This window comes from Mirounga leonina, unplaced genomic scaffold (assembly GCF_011800145.1).
Source record: "Mirounga leonina isolate KUSES-001 unplaced genomic scaffold, KU_Mleo_1.0 Mir_178, whole genome shotgun sequence".
NCBI classification, from domain to species: domain Eukaryota; kingdom Metazoa; phylum Chordata; class Mammalia; order Carnivora; family Phocidae; genus Mirounga; species Mirounga leonina.
This window is the reverse complement of record NW_023270464.1, coordinates 7,426,771-7,442,790: the sequence shown is the minus strand read 5'-3', so window position 1 is coordinate 7,442,790 and position 16,020 is coordinate 7,426,771. Positions and strand designations below refer to the sequence as shown.

Sequence of the window (16,020 nt, the reverse complement as noted above, 5' to 3'; positions counted from 1 at the left end):
TGTCTTTAAAATGGGCAGTGGTCTAGAGATCCCCACATCCCACACCCCAAACCTTGCTCTTGGATGCTCAGACTGAGTTTGGCCTATTCCCTTAAAAAAATTGCTAGTCTAAGTTTTTGAGACTCAATATAAATAAATTACCTTGTTATATGTACATATCAAAATACTCCCTCTCTCTCTGCTGTTGTTGTTTTTAACAAAACCTTTTAACAAAGAGTTTTGTTGGGACAGTTTTGATTTTTGTACTTAACAAAAAATCTAGATAGAAGAATATTGACTAGTAAAATACAACAAATCAGACCTAAGATTGCTTTGTCATGTAGTAATTATCAAGTCCTCCCTACCATGAGTTCTCTATTATGTCAAGAATTCTAGAAAAACTATAGATTCACAGCCACATAGTTAATCGAGTGCTTCAACCATTAAAGGAAGATTTTGGAGACCATATACTGCATTGTGGGGAGACAGAAGGATTTTGGTTCCAGGTTGCAGTCTTGATCACGTCTCCTGCTTGCACTCTCTCCCCATGGAAATGACTGCAGAAGAGAGAAAATGAGAGAGAAAAATATATTTCAAGAATAGGCAGACAAGAGCTATTAACAAATTTCTGGAGGGCGCCTGGGTGGCTCAGTTGGTTAAGCGACTGCCTTCGGCTCAGGTCATGATCCTGGAGTCCCGGGATCGAGTCCCGCATCGGGCTCCCTGCTCGGCGGGGAGTCTGCTTCTCCCTCTGACCCTCCTCCCTCTCATGCTCTCTGTCTCTCATTCTCTCTCTCTCAAATAAATAAATAAAATCTTAAAAACAAAAAAAAGCAAATTTCTGGAAATACCGATGGGCAGTGAAAACCATGGAGAGGAAGCTGAAGCCCAGAAGGAGTAACGTGGAGGTAGCAGTCGAGGTGGGACTAGATTTTTAAAGAATGAGAGTTAGTGATGGGTGGAAAGCATGGTGATTAGTGGAGGGACTGTCTACAGAGCAGGAGACCACTCATCCCCTCTTGTGTGCCAGGCCACCAGCCCAGTGGGCAGGTGCAGAATAATAGCATTCCTGGGCTTCATCCCCAGGCAGAAACTCAAGAATAGCTGCTAAAGAATTGGAGGGACCTGCTTAGAGAGGCCCAGAGCTTCACTAGTCTGTTCCAATCTGCACAGGGCAAAGCAAAGCTGTTCGGTGACAAAGTAGGCTTCCTACACTAATTAGTCTCATCCCTCACTCTGAAATGGGGATGGACAGGCCAAGGTCTGCAACAGAAAAAGACAAAATGAACTTCATGGGAGCAGCTGACCAGGGAGAAAAACAGAGATAATTTAGGGAACAGAAGAGGACTTACAAAAATCCAATTTGTATCCTCAGGTATTGCATTCATGAGATGAAAATAGGCTGGCATGAGAATGGAACCATCAGGAAGTAAGAAAGCCTAGAGCTGTTTACCACATATGCTTATTCTGCACACATCCCCCCACCACCCCCACATATACAACCATATCACACACACGAACATCCTCTCACACATTACACATATCACACACACACAGATACCCCAGATATATATCACACACACACTAAACCATACATGCACATCACACTACATAGCACACCACACCCACATAACATATACCCACATACATGCTACACACAGACTCATACACCCCACACCCCAAAGACCACACACACACACACACACACACACAGAGGATTCTCTAGGCCTCCAGGGTACCATGGAACTGAATTTTTAAAAAAATGCTGTCAATGCAATCATTGTATTTAATTTTAATGGGCTATCTTCTTTCTTCTTTTTCTTGAAAAGGGTAAGCCCCACTTTTCACCAGCGAAGATAAAATATTTACTCTTTATTTCTTCAAGAGCACTGATTTGAATCTGTAACTACTGCTAGTAGGCTCTTCTTGCTGGTTCTTTGAAGTTAAACAGCAACAGCTCCTAATGATTCTAATGATTATACATGGGATCATCAGAAACCCCAGATAATTTCCTAAGATCTGTGTCATGAGGGAGAACATACTAATATATCATCTGTACAAGGTCATGGTAAATGGTATAACATGAAAAACACTTATTTTCACCGGCCAGTGGGGCCCAAAGACAAAGATCTGGCTTCGTGCTATGTCGACGCGGTTCCAAGCCAGTGCCAAGCTCAGCTGGTCTGGGGCCGATGCGTTTGTTCCTGGAAAGGCAAGAAACGAGGCTTTTCTCACTCCAGGCCTGGACCGCCCTGGTTTGGCAGGTGCTGGGTGGTGAGCACGGGCTTCCCTGGGTTGGCTCACACCAGCCTGGAACCAAGCACTCTTGTCTTTTCTCTTGTGCCTGAGTGACTACTCAGGCCCCAAAGCTAAGAAGTTCATGTTCTCAAAGAGTTGCCTGGGAGGAGGTTGGGGGCAACCTCTTTCCACGCCTACTTGGCTTGGTCTCCCTAGAAGGGACAGAGGAGGTACCCGGTGACTCCAGGACCCTCATCTGCAAGAGGGCAGGAGCCCTGGGACTGCCCTGGCATCTGCCAGGCCAGGGCAAGAGGTGTTGCCCCTCCAAACCAAAGGTGAGTACAGGCCAAGAGCAAGAGCCCCCAGCGGCAGGGAGACCAGCACAGGACTACCAGGCCTCTGGCCTGATGGTGACATTCTCCTCTCTCCTCCCTGCTCCCTTATTGTCCCAGAATAGCCAAGAGGCATGGAGGAAATGTGTGTCCTAAAGCGACCCCATGAGTGGCCAGGTCGCAGCCTGTTATTAGGAGCGGGATGGGGAAATTGAACACAACCCTGTGGGATGCAGTGATAACAAATGAAAAATGGTTCGTGGTCACCTCTATGAGGAAACCCTTTAATGATAGACGAATAGAAACTGGTCTGCCTTCAGCCATCACGGGCCATTGGCACCAACAAAAAACACACCTTCCCGGGAAACCCATCATGAACTTTGTCATTCTCCATGACATTATACTGAGATAACTCTAGGCAGCCTGGTGGGCTGGGGATTCTATCTACCAATAGACACAGTTCCTGGCAGAAGAGGGAGTGGGGTTTCCTGGCCATGAGCAAAGCCCCAGGCTAGGCCAGCACCAAGAGGCCAGGAGTCACTCTTTCCTGAGAGCTCACCTTTCAACAGGGCAGTTAAAATTGCCATCTCGATGTCTTGCTGACCCTCGGCACCCATCCTAAACACGGTGACCTGAAAACGGGTTAATCATGAAAAGACTAGGTAAAGCCAAGTTGAAAATGAAAGGGAGAACTGGGGTGTTTTTTAAAAAAAGGACCATAGAAGGGCGCCTGGATGGCTCAGTCATTGAGCATCTGCCTTTGGCTCAGATCATGATCCCGGGGTCCTGGGATGGAGCCCGGCGTTGGGCTCCCTGCTCGGCGGAAGCCTGCTTCTCCCTCTCCCACTCCCCCTGCTTGTGGTCCCTCTCTCGCTGTGTCTCTCTCTGTCAAATAAATAAATAAAATCTTAAAAAAAAAAAAAGGACCATAGAGCCTGACGTGTGATGCAATGATTCTGAGAGTGCAATAATTTTAAACCAGGTGCTTTTCATTTCCACGAGGGCCAGCATTGCCCATCCAGGCTCTGAGTCCTTGCCTGGATCCCTATTTTATTATTTTACCCAATCTGCTTCAACACCCTCAAGAGGAAAAAGCCCATTCAGGATCTATGTACTCCAATCTCTAAATCGCTACCAGAGATGACACAATCATTTCTACTCAGAAACATGCTCCATTCGTAGGAAATTTGTAGATTTAGAATTTTAAGGGGCTGCCTTATGAGTGTCTTCTCCTACCAGCATAATTCGGGAGGGCAAGGAGTGGGAAATAATTACTGTATTTGGAAAGTGAAGGAACAGAATTTTGTAAGCACACCTAAGAGGGTGTGTCTGTCACCCCTCAAGCCTTTACATATGATTAATGTCATAAACCTCAGAACGGGTGTGATGTGGGTGGCATGGTGTCACCTGACGTTTGCTAAGATCTGAAAGCACCCGGGTCCCTCCTCTGCGCATGCGTGTTCTGCTTCCATCACATGGGCAAAACAGCCAGTTTGGTAGGGATTTGTGAACTGCCCCTTGGCCAAGCCTAAACTAAAATATGAACAAGTCCATCATGCACACATGGGTAGAATTAGCAAGGAAACATAACTCTCTCTGTGGAGCTGGTTTGGAAATAAACTCAAGACACTTACGAGTTCTTTCTTTTTCATGCACTCCATTATAATTGCAAACAGCTGATGCGATTGGGTCTTGTTGTAATTAAATGTTTTCTGAATGGTAACTAGAAGCTGATCCTTGAGGGATTCACTTATTACCCTGTTCAAAGGAAACGCGAAAGGGAAGAAAACAGCACGAGTTAAATCTGTACGGGAGTAAATCAGACAGCTCTATGTCCGTCTCGTGTCTTTGACTTGAATCTTTACCATTGGAGGGAATCCCAGGGTAGTAGACAAAAAGGGACTGCAGTCAAAAACTGCATTCACACGTGTCCTAAATTCCAGGCTTGTTGAAAACCTTATAAGGGAAAATGCAGTTGGAGGAGAGTGTATTCCCCCTAGAGAAAGAATTCCGTAAGAAACATCAGGCTCTTGACGGCTCCCTCACATGCTGACCTCAGAAAAAGGCAGAGCTCTAGTAAATCTTCATTATTTAGCATTTTTGGAATGGCTAAATGTATCATTAAAGTTTTCTTCTTGGCCTGACAAGAAGGCAGTTAAAAACCCACCCTCTGTAGCACATCAGAAATCCTACCCTCCTTCTTCACAGTACTTGTGTGCAAAAGACAGAATGTCCGAGGCTCGTCCACTGCCATCACAAACCACCACGGGGACCGGAGGGTCTTCTCGGAGATACTCCAAGACAATGGAAACCACGTTAGGGCCTCCTTCCACCACCAGACCCACGAGGGGCACACCCTGCCCCAGTCCTGCAACATAAAACACATTCATCGTAGAGACCGATGTCACAGCACACGTTACGTGGGAGGGCGAACTTGGGCCACCATCATCAGTCCGTCAGTGACTAACATGTTCCCCGAGTCCTCCCTCTGTCTCCGTCAGATAATAGGACTCTTCAAGAACCCAGGAGGAATAGGCTAACTTAGGGAGGCAGAGCCCACAGGGTGAACTCTGAAAAGCAGGAGGTAGCTGGAGGACTCCAAGAACCGGAGATTCTGGAGAGCAGACAGTGGGAGTGGAGGAACCACCAAGACACATTTGTCTACTTAACAATTTTACCCCAGACTGGGCAGGACAAGGTTATATGTTGAGCATGTTTCACCCAGGGTCCCTTGGTTGTGATGGGAGTTACTTGACAAGCATTTTAATGAATGGCAAGTAGGAGAAATGTCCTTTGTCTCATAGTTCTGAAGGCCTTCAGATAAAATCTGCTAGCATAGGAGGAGGAAATCTAAACATTTCAAGTGGCCAAATTCAGAGTTTCTGGTTTGCTTCCATGACGCATTTCTATAGTCAGGAAGTCTTAAAAATTTTTTGAACACCTTTGTCTTCTCCCACCAGGATAATCTCAGTTAAGTTCATTTCAGTGAATATGCACTTAGGGTCTGCCTTGTGCCAGGCCCTGGCCAACAGATACTGGAAAAATGGATCAAGATGATGTGGACCCTGCCTTTGAGATTCCCAACCCAATCAAGGCTTGCCATTCTAGATCCTCAGGAATAGGGTAGCCAAATCACTTTATTTTCTTGAAACGGGGTAAAATTGGTTCTTCTTGGTTTACACTGGACTCCCCAAAGCTCCAAGCTGTGAGAGGTGACGACTGAGCACCCCTTTGCTGTCCCTGCCCCACTCAGAGCCCTAGGCAAAGGATGACAAAGGGAAGCCCACAAGTCACATGGCCAGATGAAGTTGGGTAGTGTGAAAACTTACAAGTCCAAGACAATGAAAAATGTGAGGACAAAAAAGTCAGTCTTCAAGCAGTTTATCAATTGAGATTTGAATCTTGGAAATCCACAGTCCCCTTAGCAGGCAAGTGTTCTAACCACTATAGGCCCCCTCATTAACCTTGACGATGACCATCTCCAGGGCTTAGAGTGGCTTTCACAAAAATCTTATCAGTAATGGTAAAAACAAAATACTCTTTAAAATCTTTTCGTAATATTTTGGCAATAAGAACCGCTGGAGTATGAACGTGTTCCAAGAGATGACACCAGTTATTTTCATTCTAACTGGTATTGTTTCATCTGGTTGCGGTTTGTTCCTTTCTCTTGAGCTTGAGCTCACCATCTCCCCGTGGGCGGCAGCTCCACTGCAGGGCTGTACCATCTGGACCAGCACAGGTGGAGCCCTGAGGAGCAGACGGTTCCTGCAACCGTGTCTACAGGTTTCCCCACCCAGCCCGCCTTAGTCTACACAGCTATCTAATGTAACGATCACACTAACACTTAGTTGATGGAAGGAATCCTACTATGTCTTTGAGTGACAAGTTTTCTTCCTGTTCAGACATTACAAAAATAACTACGGTAATTATACTGGGCAACGTGGTGGGCAATGCCATCACCATGGCAACCGCTGCAGGGCTGTTTCTTGCACCGTCCCTCCCTGTGAACCTGGGGCAGAGCATCACCATACAGCTCAGGGATTGTGATTTGACAGGTGGCCAGGGTGAGGGGGCCAGACAAGTCTGTTGATCTGTTGATCTGATAAGAAGCAAGGTGAAAGCTCTCAACACCCTTGGGAAGTTTCCTTTTAGCCCAGGTTTCATGACAGCAGCGGCAGCCCAGCGCCCATGGCCTTCCCTGGAACTTACTTGTGTTAATCTTCTGCAGAGAGATGTGCTTTTCCAGCTGCCTCCGCAGCTTCACCTCAGCACCGTATTTGCCCAGGGTACCGTTGTCAGCCAGGATGAAGTGAGTGTGCGAGTTGTTGAGCAATGAGAGCTTGCTCAGGGGGTTGGACATGGTCTGGTACACTCTCGTTACCTGACAAAATGCACAACACAAATCCGAGCTGCAGAACTCAGACGTGAAGACCCACAGGGGAAGCAGGAAGAACAGATATGTGTACAGTGGCTGCTGGGTCTGATCGTGCACTTAAACCGACTTCCACGTCCCTGTCCTCTCTATTGAAGAATTTCTTTTTGTAAATTTCTATATTACATTAGAAAAAAATAAGTTATTTTAGATAACGACAACCCAGCATTTTAGATAGTGATGGCCCAGCACTTGCATTCCTGGGCATTTACTGCAGAGAAATGAAAACTGACAGTAACACAAAATCCTGTACATGGATGTTTGTGGTAGCTTCATTTGTGATAGACAAACTGGAAACAACTCAGATGCACTTGAACAGGTATGTGGCTAAACAAACAATGGTACATCCATACCATGGAATACCACTCAGCAATAAAAAGGAATGAACTATTGATACACACGACCACCTGGATGGATCTCTAGGAATGTGGAGTAAAAAAAAAATCCTTAAGGTTACGAGTACATGATCCCATTTATAGAACATTATTGGAATAATAAAATTATAGATATAAGGGGCAGATTGGTGGCTGCCAGGGGTTAAGGAGGTAATAGGGCTGGGAATGAATTAGGTATGGATATTAAAGGGCAACATGAGTGATCCTAGTGGTGATGGAAATGTTCTGCATCTTGGCTGTATCATTGTCAGTATCCTGCCTGTGATACTGTACCATAGTTTTGTAAGATGTTACCATTGGGAAAGGGGGGCAAGGGCATATGGGACCTCTATTATTTCTTACAACTGCAGGGGAATCCACAATTATCTGAAAATAAGGACTTTGATTTTAAAAAAAATTGCCAATATCTGGGAAGAAAACACTTACATCCTTTCCAACCAGGTCTTCCTTATTTTCCACGATGCCCCATGGAGCAATTCCTATAGCACAAACCCGGCCTCTGGACTTGGAGGAGTGGTCTTTTAAGGCATCCCCTACGTGGCTGATAACACCTGTAAGCAGCCATGAATCATATTTTTAGACCCATTACCTCCCATCATATCTTTATTTATGAACTTTAGGGACCCCTTCTCTGAGCCACTCCATTCCCTATGGAATAGGGTTGAAGCATAATGATCTTCATCATTAAAAGAAAGTATATCGAAAGTCTGAGTTCATAATCCTAGTCATTCTGCATTAGCTCTTAGAAAAGGGAAACCAAAAACCAAAAACCAAAGCAATGGTGCATGGACTTCCTTTACAAATTTCTGAGGCCTAAAGATGGAAGTAAGTGGGGTTCCTTGGCAATTCTTGGCTGCATTTAGCTAAAATTGGGAGTCAGACTGCCTGGCATGTCCCTAACCTCTCCCTGCCTCAGTTTCCTCTCCCATAGGACAGTGGAAAGGATTGTCAAGGGCCTCAGGGCTCAGTTTAAGGAATGGCACATCATGGGTGCCAGAAAGGTTGACCATTATCACAATCATATCAAAATAACAAACGAGCTACTGGATAAAGATTTCACTTCTGTCATAAATATTGTTAGGTTGCAATACGTTTCATTTTTTGATCTTAATTATTTGAAAGCTCTATGGGAACCACTATGACTTCTGGGTTTGTATGTTTATTGCAAGGGAATAAGGCTGCTCTTACCGGTACTGACACCCCCAGTGAAGATCCAGGCTCCAGTGGTCATGGCAGCCTTGATCAGACCTCTCCCAAAGACCTGTTTCAGCTTGGGTTGCATCTCAAAGTTCTGGAGGCCTCCGTGCACAGATATTAAGAGCTTGGGAAGTTCCAGCTGCCAGTCTTTCACCATAAGATGCAGCAGTGAATCTGGCTTGGTGTCATAGGATACTCTGATAAACTGCAAAAGAGTATGTGACACTCAGCCCCGTGCTTGGTTTTCCTCTCGTATCACAGGGAAACAGGGCTACTGCTCTTGTCCAAGCAAAAGCTGTCTTGGCTTTCTGTTCCTCTGTGTGAGTCTGTGGCCAAGTGAGGGAAGGAAACTTTGGAAGAGTTGCCAGATTTAGCAAATAAAAATATAGGACACTCAGTTAAATTTGAATTTCATGTGAACATTGAGAAATGTTTTATTGTAAGTATGACTTAATGTCATATTTGGGACATACTTATACTAAGAAGTTATGTTCTTCTGAAATTCAAATATAACTGGGTGTCCTGTGTTTTACCTGACAACCCTTGATCTTGAAGAAATCAATTCTAAATTTGACTCAGCTAGAACCATGGCTCCAGAGGTCGGACAGAGCAATGCTGAGGGAGTGGTCCACTGGCCACACTGAGTGGGTGCTGAGAAAGGGGATCCTGGGCCAACCTCTGGACTTGACCTTCCCCCCAAGGTGAAGAAGAGGTTAATGGTCAGGTATCTGCCTTGACCCCTATGAACCACTTCTTTGTGTCCATGCCGATATGTAAGGTGCCATTCCAGAAGTCCCCATGTTGTGCTATTTGGAATACAAATGAATTTTATTTGCACAATGATGTTGGGCCAGTGGAATAAAATGAAATTGCAAAAATGATCTGACTGGGCATGTGGGAGTATTATTCAGAATTAGCTGAAAGGACTCACAGTGTTAACGCCTCCCCTCTCTGGCAGGGCTCATCAGAAAGGCAGAGGGCACTCCCTGTTTACAGGCAAATGTGAAAGACCTTAGTCTTCTTGGGCCAGCTGAATGCCGGCCCAGGGAGGCTGTGGATGGACTTCAGAGGGAAGTTTTTTTTATTTCCAGACACTCCTAACCTATTTAAGGGAGGGTGGGGGCTTGAAGGTCCACAGTCATAAAAAACAAAACCAAACCCCAAACAACCCCAAAAAACAAATAGCGTAATTTCTCACTCATCACTGGAGATGGAGTGATGAGCATGGTTGCAGACTTGGGCCGGAGCATGATTTGTGGATTCACAATTCTGGTATGAATTTAGTAACACTACATGTTTGTTGTTGTTGTTGTTGTTATTTTTATAATAGTGCTCAGTTTCCAAATCTCATGACTAAAAAGTTGAATGTGCAGATATATTTCTTGCCTTTGCAATGAAATATCTAGGAAGACTGAGCCACATCCCTGAAAGAAGACCCAGGTGTCTGCGTGTCTGGGGGTCTGGGAGGCTGGGCCTCTGATGGAGACTGTGGGCTCAGCAGCATCCCTTCCGAAGGCCTCTCTTACCATGGCTTTATTAGAGTATCCGCCACCCTGGAATTCAAGAGTTCCATAGGAATCTGTTGGGTAGCTCTGGGTGTGTTTGCTGACAGACCATTTTTCGGGCTGAGTCTCCACTTGTTTACTTTCCTCTTCATTTTTGCTGGATGTTATACTTGGCAGAGGGGGGATATGCTGGTTGGTAAGCTGGCCGCAGCAACACCTGAAAACAAAGGTAAAACAGTATTTCTATAACATTTTCCTCCTTAAGATGAGTTAATCTAAACAGAAGGGTAGCACCCGAATAGGGGCAGACTAACACCTTACTTACCTGGCTTTGTAGGGATAGAAATGCCCCTTATGATGGCCTTTTCCAGATAACCAACATGTATCTATTTATACACCAGTCTGTTTAAGATATATTGGATGGTTGCCCTTCCTTACTGAAGATATTTTAACTCTTTTTGATGTCTTGAAAACATCAATATGGGCATCAATTGTTGAACATTCTGTGACAAAGTATAACCATGCCTTCCAGATATAGAGATGACCTCCCAGGATTTTTCAATATTGTTGAATTCTTCTGTTGTTTTGTAAAACATTTCTCTACATAAGTCACATTGAGAATATATTTCTTTTGCTGCTTATACTTTTATTATCATATTTAAGAATCTTTTGCTAAATCCAAAGTAATGAAGATTTGCTCCTACGTTTTTGCCTAAGAGTTTTATAGTTTTAGCCTCTTCATTTAGGTTTTTGATACCTTTTGAACTAATTTTTATATACGATGTGAAGTAAGGGTGTAAATACATTCTTTTGCATCTTGATATCCAGTTGTTTCCGTTTCCATTTGATGAATAGGCTATTCTTTCTCCATTTGTTTTGGCAACCTTGCTGAAGCATTGATTGTCCATAGTTGTATGGGTATTTCTGGATTCTCAATTCTATTCCATTGATCTGTATGTCTTTCAGTATGTCACTACCACATTACTTTGATTACTGTAGCTTTATAGTAAGTTTGGAAATTAAGTACTGTGAGTCCTCCTACTTTGTTCTTTTTTAAATAAGATTGCTTTGGCTATTCTGCATCTCTTGCAGTTCCATATCAGCTGGCTTGTCAATTTCTACAAAGAAGTGAGCTAAGATTCTGATAGGGACTGCATTGAATCTGTAGATCATTTTGTGAATATTGTCATCTTAACAATGTTAACCTGTTCTGACCCATGAATATGGGCTATATTTTCCAATTATTTAAATCTATGTTAATTTCTTTCAACAGTGTCTTGTACTTTTCAGAGTAGAGGTTTTGCACTTCTTTTGTAAGTTGATTCCAAAGTATCTTATTCTTTTATTTATTTATTTTTAATTTTTTTTTTAATTTAAAGTAGGCTCCAGGCCCAGTGTGGAGCCCAGGGTGGGGCTTGAACTCACAACCCTGAGATCGAAACCTGAGCTGAGATCAAGAGTCCAACGCCTAACCAACTGAGCCAGCCAGGCACCCCAGTATCTTATTCCTTTTGATGATACTGTGAATGAAATTGTTTTGTTAGTTTCACTTTCTTATTGTTCATTGCAAGTAGATAGAAATACATATGATTTTTGTATATTGATTTTTTTTTACACTGCAACCTTACTGAACTTGCTTGTAAGTTACAATTTTTTTTTAGTGATTCCTTAGGATTTTCTATATATAACATAATGTCATCTGCCAATAAAGATAGTTTTACTTCTTCCTTTCCACTATGGATGCCTTTTATGTCTTTCTTCTAATTACCTTGGCTAGGATCTCTTATACAATTTTGAATAGAAGTGGTGAGAGTGGACATCTTGTCTTTCTCTGATGTTAGGGGCAAAGCATCCAATCTTTCACCATTAAGTAGGATGTTAACTATGGATTTTCATAGATGTCCTTTATTAGACTGAAGAAGTTCTATACCTATTTCCTAGGGGTTTTTTTTAATCATAAAAGATGTTGCATTTTGTCAAATGCTTTTTTGCTGTCAACTGAGATGATCATGTGATTTTTGTTTTTTATTCTATTGATGTGATGTATTGCATTAATTGGTTTTCTGATGTGAAACCAACCTTGCGTCCCTAGGATAAATCCCAGTTGATTATGGTGTATAATTCTTTTTATATGTTGCTAGATTTGGTTTGATAATATTTGTTCAGGATTTCTGCATCCATACTCACAAGATATTGTTGTATAGCTTTCCTTTCTTGTGATTGTCTGGTTTTAATATCCAGGTAGTATTGGCCTCATGAAACTGGAAGCTGAGTTGGGGAGTGTTCTCTCATCTTCTATTTTTTTAATTTTTTGTGAAAAATTGGTATTAATTCTTTTAAAAATATTTGGTAAAATTCAGCAGTGAAGCCATTACTTTGTGGCTAATTTTTGATACTAATCCTATGTCTTCATTTCTTATAGGTCTATTCAGATTGTGTATTTCTTCCTGAGTTAGTCTGGTAGTTTGTGTCTTTCTAGGAATTTGTCCATTTCACCTAAGTTATTTAATTTATTGTCATCGGTGTATAAATCATAGCATTTCTCTGTATACATTTCTATTTCTGTAAGATTGGTAGTAATGTCCTTTCATTTCTGATCTTAGTAATTTGAGTTTTCTCTCTTTGTTTCTTCATCAGGTTAGTTAAAGGTTTATGAACTTTGTTGATCTTTTCCATGAACTAGCTTTTGATTTCATTTATTTTTCTCTATTGTTTTAAAATTTTCTATTTTATTAACTTCCATTTTATTCTTTATTATTTCCTTCTGCTTCCCTAAGATTTAATTTGCTCTTACTGATCCCAGAGGGGGAAGGAGCAGAGCTCTTTTGGTACAAACAGAGTCTAGCCTTTCTTACTGAATTTTTGTTGGCTTTTTTGAATAGATATTTCTTTATTTCCTATTGGCCCTTGGGACCATTTCCAGGGACTTTAAATGGTTGTTTATTCACTCCAGGGTTTTTTTTAGCTCATGCTAGAGAATGCATGCAACTCACAGAGGAGTCTCATGTGTGAGTCCCTGAGGCCCATTCTGCTTCTTCCCCTGCGTAGCCACTTGGCTGTGTGGGGGACTGCAAAGCAGCAGGTGCTAAAGAGGGCTGGCATAGGTAGTTTCCATCAAGGAGGATCTAGGTGCCACTGAAATAAGAAAGGACATTTATGTGCAACAAAAGGAAGACTTTTAAGATCTTTGGCATTGTTCCCCTAATGCATATTTCTTGCCCTGGGGAGTAATCACTGGGGTTTAAGCAGGGAGAGCAATCTATGGGGTGGTGGTGGAAAGGGCGAGCTTGGGGACATGGCAGGGCTGAGGATGTATGCGTCAAATTTGACCTAAGTGCGCTCTGTGTCAGTGATCCTACATGCATGGATTTCATACTGGGTGAACATATGGATAAATCATCCTTCCCTGGCTCTCCAAACTCCGCTCATAGCTATTGTCCTCAGAGATGGGAAGCTTTAGCTAAATTCATCTCCTGTCACTTTCACAGCTTCAGAAGACATACTGTTTATAACAGATTCATTTTCATGTAGGTGAATGAAATTGACATTTTGTGTACAAAGTCTGCCTTTTCATAGAGTTACATCTAGTTCATTTAACCACTCAGATCTTTCCCATGGTGGAGGTACCTGTTTATCTAAATAACATTATGAAACTCTAACAGGAGGCTATGAAGTTACCCTGGAAACCTGTCTAAAGCTGTCAGCATCTCGATCTCCCTAAGACTAGGAGGAACACTGTGGGCCCATCTGGTTATGAGAGCTCATGCTAGATTAGGATGAGAGCTGGACAGCAATCTTTTCTGCATCTTTTTTTTTTTTTTTTTTTTTTTGACAGAGAGAGACATAGCGAGAGAGGGAACACAAGCAGGGGGAGTGGGAGAGGGAGAAGCAGGCTTCCCGCTGAGCAGGGAGCCTGATGCGGGGCTCGATCCCAGGACCCTGGGATCATGACCTGAGCCGAAGGCAGACGCTTAACAACTGAGCCACCCAGGCGCCCCTCTTTTCTGCATCTTAACAGAGAAGCTTCTTAGCTGAAGTATTCCCTGGTTAATGCCTCCCATGGGGAATGGATTCTGGCCATTCTTCTTGTATCCTCTCCCCCCTCCCACAAACACACAAAGAATAGTTGCTGGTGCCTGGTAGACAAGTGCTGGTTTGGATAATGTCTTAGTTGTGACTTCCAATTTACCTGTTAGGGTCTTTAGTGCTGGGAATTACGAAGATACATTCTCGTTTGCAAAAGGTTTTCTCTATCCAAGCTTTCTGTCCCTGGAAGAGAAAGAAATGAAAGTTAGACTGATATGTTCCCAAACTATAGTCAGAGTTCTTTCTTCTACTTTTATAAGACCACTGTGCCACTACCCGGAATTCTGCCCAAAACATCTGAATAGACGCCTCCAGTAATGGTGGATGCGACTCTTCAAGGATTTTAGCTCTGGTTCCTTTTCAGAGAAATGGCTTGGAGGTATGTATTCATGGTTTCCATAGGGTTACAAAACCTAGGCTTTGCATGCAAGTCAGAGTCTGCAAAGGGGGCATGATGCCACCCTGGAGTAAGCCAGTGCCCCGACAAGCCCTGGTGTGAATGTGAGTTATCGGTGAAGCCAACAAATTCTGTGAGTCTCTGATTAAGACTTCATTTTGCTGTCAAGAACCTCATCTTCTGTGGGCTTCTAGGCACCCACACACCATAGTAATTTTACAAGTGCACTCTAACTCGTGCTCAGATTCACTGAATGTTACTTTTATAATTAAAACTATTGAAAGTTGTAAGGAAATGGGCACTCATATAACACTGCTGCTGCAGCTGGACATTGGTACAGTCTCTATCAAGGGCAATTTGGCAATAATATCAAAATTACAAAGCATATATCTTTGGACACTTTGTATTTTACTCTACTGATATGCCTGAACACATGCAAAATGATACATGTTCAAGTTCATTTATTGCATTCATTATTTATGATATCAAAAGACTGGACATCACTTACTGTCTACCGGTAAGGAATTGTTACCTGTGTTATGGAAGAGTCATCTGTGGAATTCTCTGTGGCTATCAAAAAAAAAAAAATAAGACTTTTTCTCTGTATCAATAGGGAAAGATCACCAAGCTATAGTAAGTGAAAAAGGAAGACATGGAATAATCTCTAGGGTATTGTCACTCTGTTACGGGGAAGAAATACATATATGAAAATACACTTGCTTGAAGATAGACACAATATTCTAGGAAGGGTTCACAAGGAGCAGCTAACACGGTCCCTCCAGGGAGTGGGGGATCTGGAAGCCTGGGGGACATGGGTGAAAAGGAGACACTCACAGACTGGGTGCTCTTTTAAATTCTTGAAAAAGACTTTATTTTTTAACCACAGTTCCTTGTTCCCACACATGCATAGCTTCTGTCATCAGCACTGACCACCAAGTTGGTTGTTTACCAAGGTTGAACCTACACCGACATTTCATAATCACCCCAAACCCATAGTTTACTGAAGGATTCACTCTTGGTGTCATATACCCTATGGATTTGACAAATGTATAATGACACATATCCCCCATCACACTATCATACTGAGCAGTTTCACTGCCCTAAACATCCTCTGTGCTCTGCTTTTCATCCCTTCCTCCCCCACCCCAGCCCCTGGCAACCATTCATCTTTTTACTGTCTCCATAGTTTTGCCCTTTCCAGAATGTGATATAGTTGGAATCATATGTAGGTAGCCTTTTCAGATCGGCCTCTTTTACTTACTTATATGCATTTGAGATTCTCCTATGCCTTTCCGTGCTTGATAGTTCATTTCTTTCTCATGCAGAGTAAGATTTCATTGTCTGGATGAACCACCGTTTATCCCTTCACCCACTGAGGCTGGTGGCTTCCGAGTTTTGGCAAACACCAATAAAGATGCAGTAAACACCTATGTGTAGGTTTTTGGGTGGACTTAAGTTT

The 16,020-nt window shown here is 42.9% G+C and overlaps 1 protein-coding gene across 1 annotated transcript in view; it reads right to left on the bottom strand.

Moving 5' to 3' along the window:
* The window catches only part of TRPM1 (transient receptor potential cation channel subfamily M member 1), a 78,542-nt gene extending 64,081 nt beyond the window's left edge, over positions 1–14,461 (bottom strand). Inside the window, exons 1-9 of the mRNA XM_035024321.1 lie at positions 14,268–14,461; positions 10,100–10,295; positions 8,565–8,778; positions 7,803–7,927; positions 6,759–6,930; positions 4,743–4,917; positions 4,184–4,307; positions 3,109–3,181; positions 2,083–2,183 (exon numbers count right to left, since the gene is read on the bottom strand). Coding sequence (XP_034880212.1) covers positions 2,083–2,183; positions 3,109–3,181; positions 4,184–4,307; positions 4,743–4,917; positions 6,759–6,930; positions 7,803–7,927; positions 8,565–8,778; positions 10,100–10,295; positions 14,268–14,461 — 1,374 coding nt within the window. The remainder of the gene's footprint in view (positions 1–2,082; positions 2,184–3,108; positions 3,182–4,183; positions 4,308–4,742; positions 4,918–6,758; positions 6,931–7,802; positions 7,928–8,564; positions 8,779–10,099; positions 10,296–14,267) is intronic.
* Positions 14,462–16,020: the final 1,559 nt, after the last annotated feature.